The sequence below is a fragment of the Syzygium oleosum genome, unplaced genomic scaffold (assembly GCF_021117445.2).
Source record: "Syzygium oleosum isolate NSW1041296 unplaced genomic scaffold, Sole_v2.1 Sole_v2.39, whole genome shotgun sequence".
NCBI classification, from domain to species: Eukaryota; Viridiplantae; Streptophyta; class Magnoliopsida; order Myrtales; family Myrtaceae; genus Syzygium; species Syzygium oleosum.
This window is the reverse complement of record NW_026607523.1, coordinates 43027-48457: the sequence shown is the minus strand read 5'-3', so window position 1 is coordinate 48457 and position 5431 is coordinate 43027. Positions and strand designations below refer to the sequence as shown.

Below are 5431 nucleotides of genomic sequence, written 5' to 3'. Positions count from 1 at the left end.
GTTTGGACTAAGGCATGAGAAACATGGGCGGATATTTGCTAATTTGACTCATAACCTTAAATGGCCCATGTGAGGCATGGACAGTGCCAACACGACTCGTAACCTCATCTGTCCCATACGAAGCAAGCGCATTGCTATCTTATGTTGTGTCGTGTTCTCATGTGATTCGTGATTACTGTGTGTGGTCGGAGATGAGACCGACCGAGTACAAGGTTGACATGTGGGGCTTCTTGTGCTCAACAACACTCCCAACTCGAACTCGCCTATATAAATTGAAGCATTGTGCTCAACAACACTCACACTCATTCCATCACTAAACTCGTACAAATTCGTTATCTCACCAATCTTCTCAACTTCCACTCATTCGTCATGGAGTACAAAAAAGAACAAGTCCAGTTCCAGCCTAGCCAAGCGGATTCGCCGCAAGTCGGAGACAAGTTGCATCAAAGAAGATCGGCCAATTATAGGCCTAACCTTTGGAAATACGATTTCCTCCAGTCGCTTAACAACAACAACGACCTCGTAAGATTCTAATTTGTACCTCCCGTGCTCATAAGTTCCATCAAATTTGATCGTTAATTATCGAACCGGTTGGTTTTTTGGTTGTACTCCTTTATTCAAGTATTGCACATGAGACACAGGTTGATTTTATTTATTTTTTAATTCGAGCAAGTTAGTATTTTGCTAAATTGATTTCTAACATCACATGCATGATCTTAATATGTGTGGTTATCCTATATATCAGCCATCATCTAGACTTGATTTATAGCTAACATGAATGTAAAAAACCAATTCATCTAGCTATATACATTTGCATGTACTAAATTTTTCTGAAAAATTAGCTTGCTCACGGTTGAGTCCTCTAGGGATTGAAATGAAACCAACCATTTCAGACTCACTATACAACAAAGTCAATCGCGATAATAAAAAAATCAATCATGTTATTAGAAACATAACGAGTCCACATTATTTTGGTTGTTACTTCTTAAAATATGATTAAACCGGTCAATTAGAATGAGTCTAGATAAAACCTTATTAGAAGCAATCAAGACTTTGCAATATATTTTACCATAAATTCGTAAAGGATAAAGTAGTATAATCACAACATCTTGGCATTGCTCTATAGGTTGAATTAATTGAGGCCTTTTCGAGGTAGATTTCGATCTTACGAATTCGACTCGATTCTGTAGAAAGAAGGAACTAAAGAACGGGTAGAACGGCTCGTGGAGGAAGTAAAGCCAATGTTATCAGAAGCAGTCGATTCACTCCTCAAGTTAGAGTTGATTGACAGCATGAGAAAATTGGGGCTGTCCAACCTTTTTGTCACTGAAATAAAAGAAGCTCTTGAAACCGTTGCATCCACCAACGGTGGCGTTTTCAACGTGGAAGATCAGCTCTATGCCAGTGCACTTCGGTTTAGACTCCTCAGACAGCATGGCCATGTCGTTTCACAAGGTAATTCGTAAATATGGATGTGTGTGATTTCCTTCGTCTGAGATGTTACTAACAAATGACAGCACAAGCCAAATAAATCAACGAATAATGCTATAGGTACTGAAGATTACTCCACAAAAGTTGGTTCCTTCCGTAGCAGTCATACCTATTGGGACTTAGCTCTACTGAAAAACCTTCTTGTTTCTAGAGAGAGGATCACTAAAGGAAAGTGTAATTGTGGACTAGACGGTGAAGAAGGTTTCGTCCACAGAGAGGTTTTATCGAATTGAATGCATACAATCCGCTCAAAGTTCATATGCCATTATTCACTGTTTTCCAATAACATCTTCTTAGTCATCAGTCGTCGTACTTTCTAATATTTATTAACATCGAGTATAATTAGTACTATCAGCAATTATTCTTGGTTCTGTCCGGCCATAAATCTTCGACTTTCATTTTGTAATCAAATGAATTAAGGATGTTCAAGGAAGGAAGGAACACATTGAACGGAAGCAACTGCGAAGAAGTTGAAGATATGATAGAGCTTCTTGAGGCTTCACATCTGGCTTTGGAAGGCGAAAACATTTTGGATGAAGCGAAAGCCTTCTCAACTGGGATTGTCCGAGAGAGAGTCTCCGGTTTGGATGGTCAGCTCTTGAAACGTGCCGTCCATGCTTTGGAGCTTCCGATGCACTGGAGGGTCCAGTGGTTCGACATCAAATGGCAAATTGGCTTGTATGAGCAACAGGAGGACAAGCAAAGTAATCTGCTTGAGCTTGCAAAACTCAATTTCAACATGGTCCAAGCCACACACCAAAGAGACCTTAGAGATATATCCAGGTAATTTCATCACGCTCAAACTACTGATGATATTTCAACCAAAAAAAAAACTACTCATGATGTATATGGTCTAAATTCATCCTAGGAAATTGCCTTCTTTGAAGTTATGTGTACCGGACATGATGTGATTTTCATAGCTTTGGATTTTGATTAGTTGCTTCGGTAAATTCAGGTGGTGGAGGGATCTGGGACTTATCGAACATGTTAACTTCGCGAGGGATCGGCTGGTCGAAAGTTTCTTGTGCGCCCTTGGACTCTCTCAGGGATCACGGTTCAGCTCTCTCCGAAAATCTCTTACCAAGGTCATCATCTTGATACTGGTGATCGACGATATCTACGACCTATATGGTTCGTTGGAGGAGCTAGAATGCTTCACCGGTGCCATTACGAGGTTGGCCACCATGCCTCCCAATCTCTACCTTTCGTGTTTGTTCAGCTCATTTTCTCTAATTGGAAAGTCCAATGCTTCTAGATGGGATTCAGAGCAGATTCAACAGCTTCCCGATTGCATGAAGGTCTGTTTCCGAGCGCTTCGCGATGTTACATACGACATCGCTTATGATATTGGCAAGGATGAAGATTGGCATCGAGTGCTACCACATCTCACGAAAGCTGTAAGAAAAAACTGTTGGATAACTGGATATCCATGCATATGTCACCCTAACTATTTTATGTCCTGCATAATTAATCATCTACAATTAAATCTTCTTTTTTTCCTTATTTTTCCATAGTGGGAAGATTTTTGCAAAGCGTTACTTAATGAAGCAAAGTGGGACAATATGGGCTACACTCCATCTTTGGAAGAGTACTTAAACAATGCATGGACATCATCTTCTGGACCACTGATCTTGTCTCATGCTTGTTACTTCACGGGACATATGAAATTGGACGATGCAGCAGATTTGCTACAGAGAAACAAGGATCTGATTTACAATGTGTCCATGATAATTCGACTTTGCAACGACCTAGGAACATCAACGGTAATGATTAAACTTCTGTGGAAATGTTATAAACCAATTGAATATGACATGATGGAAAAATTCTTAGCTTTTGTACTTACACGACGTAAGGAGTAACTAAATTTAGGAAATTGAATCTGATTAAGGAGTTAACTGATTTATCTATTTGATTAGGCTGAAAGAGATAGAGGAGATGCTCCATCCTCAGTGGTGTGTTACATGCGAGAAGCAAATGTATCAGAGGACGTTGCTCGTAAGCACATCAAGGTATTGATAAACCAAGCATGGAAAAGAATTAATGCTCGTTGCTTCGGCAATGCCGAGACGCCATTTCTCCGACCCTTCATCATTGTCACCGTGAACGCTGCTCGTGTTGCGCATATGCTTTACCAGTTTGGAGATGGGTTCGGCGTCCAGGACGGCGACATTCGGCAGCAAATTCTATCTATTGTGATCAAGCCTCTCGCTCACGACTGAGATATTAGCGCAAGTCTAATCACATAGCGGCTGTGTAAGCTAGACTAGCTGCTGCAGGTCCAAAGATTGAGGGCTATAGGCAAATTGTATCCTAGGCAAAGCAATAATTACGTTTGTGTTTCACCCGGAATATCGGCCAAATACCTTAAAAAAACATAAGCAGCCTCAGAATCAAATGCCAGTGCATTCACGGGCGGCATTAGAAATGGCAAAAAGGTTAAATTGTGTCAAACTATTTGACCTTCAAAACCGTAAAGCACTCCTTGGTCTGAAATTTTGATTCTGGGTTCTTGACTAGAAAGTTTGTCATCAGGTCTCACTTGCTGGAAGATGCTTTATCAACTCAGTAGATTTGGATTTGATGTTGTATTGACATATTGGCGGAGTCAAAACTATAGAGTCAAGCTGCGATTGATTTACGGAGTCAAGTTTGATTGAAGTAAATGTATATCAAATCAACCTCCGTAAAGCTCGAATTGATTTGAAAGAATCCAACGTATTCAACTTAAAATCAGATGATAGACCATGTTGACTTGATTGAACTTAGGTCATATATGCAATTTCCTCTTTCTCATAAATGAAAATTTATGAATGTGTTTTGAGGGCTTTGTCCCCAACTTATGGCTTCTAGCACGAAATCGAAATCCAGAGCACAAAAACCTAAAGTGGCTGCACTTCCCTTCATGTTTACAATGCACGTCTTTTGTTCGGAATTTAAGTCTGATAGCTAAAGTCAACACTATCGCAAACACGTGATACTGTAAATACTCGTAATAGGGTTAACTGTTGCAAACCATTGTAACGGTTTGATAAACAGGTATTTTGAGGGTGGATGAGACCAGAAGCCACCTCAAGTAAGAGAGATCATGCATTCCTATAAATAAAACACACACACACACACACACACACATTACCTTGCTTCTTGTTCCCTCCATTGTCTATTATATGTTATAACCCACAATTGTCAGAAAGGTATTTTGACCAAGCATAGAAATCAGATTCTCTGGCCTCTTTCTCAGTTCGCACTGACCGTCCCATATCGAGTACTTAGTCCAACTCTTCACTTAATTCCCTCGTGGGAAAGATCCCAAACATTCTAGCTTTTCATATGCAGAACTTTTTTCATGAATCGGTAAAGTTTTGTCTCTAGATGGGTTGTAAATTTACAGTCTTCTTCTCCAGCAATGGAAATGTGCTGCATTCTTGAAGTAGATGTCAATGGCCTGAAGACTTTCCTGGTGGACAAGGTAATTACTTGCTCTGCTTTCTCTCTCAATTTTCAGTTCATCACCTTTCTGTCTTTACCACTTGCTTCAGTTCAAATTCTTGTGATGGTGCTTCTTGTTATAGTTTTTTACTATTGGTAATTGGCTTTGGATTTCTTGAACTGTGAAATCACTCAGCTGTTGAAATGGACTTCTGCTTAATCGATGAATTTCTGTTTCTTGAAAAAGAGAATGTCTCTCCTAAATTGAGAAGCCTGTCGTACTTTTTGAAGATTTTCAGGTAATCCCTGTAATGGTTTTGAAGATTAAAACCATCCTGAATTGACTATAGCATTTTTCTTTCCTTTCGTTTCCCCGTTTGTTAACCCTCTATCTGTTTTCTGTTTCTTGTGCAGAATATTATGGCATCGTTTTCAAGTAGGCTTAACAGTTTGTTTGGTCAAAAATCAGGAGTAGTAAATGGGAAGCTGAAAGTGATCTTTCATGATTTTCCAT

The 5431-nt window shown here is 39.6% G+C and overlaps 1 protein-coding gene across 1 annotated transcript; it reads left to right on the top strand.

The window, feature by feature from the left end:
- Window positions 1-317: 317 nt before the first annotated feature.
- Window positions 318-3840, top strand: LOC130135935 ((E,E)-alpha-farnesene synthase-like). Its single transcript, XM_056305829.1, has 7 exons — window positions 318-522; window positions 1191-1453; window positions 1900-2274; window positions 2447-2665; window positions 2747-2888; window positions 3006-3254; window positions 3408-3840. Exons 1-7 carry the CDS (start codon window positions 370-372, stop codon window positions 3708-3710), a joined length of 1704 nt encoding a protein of 567 aa, XP_056161804.1. The 5' UTR covers window positions 318-369; the 3' UTR covers window positions 3711-3840.
- The last annotated feature ends 1591 nt before the right edge of the window (window positions 3841-5431 follow it).

What these genes read in the sequence shown, in the direction of transcription:
- LOC130135935 (XM_056305829.1), top strand. Translation starts at nt 370, where the DNA reads ATGGAGTACAAAAAAGAACAAGTCCAGTTCCAGCCTAGCCAAGCGGAT. An exon ending in CATGGCCATGTCGTTTCACA is followed by an intron (nt 1,454 to 1,899) that starts AGGTAATTCGTA and finishes CATTTTGTAATC; the next exon opens with AAATGAATTAAGGATGTTCA. An exon ending in GACCTTAGAGATATATCCAG is followed by an intron (nt 2,275 to 2,446) that starts GTAATTTCATCA and finishes CGGTAAATTCAG; the next exon opens with GTGGTGGAGGGATCTGGGAC.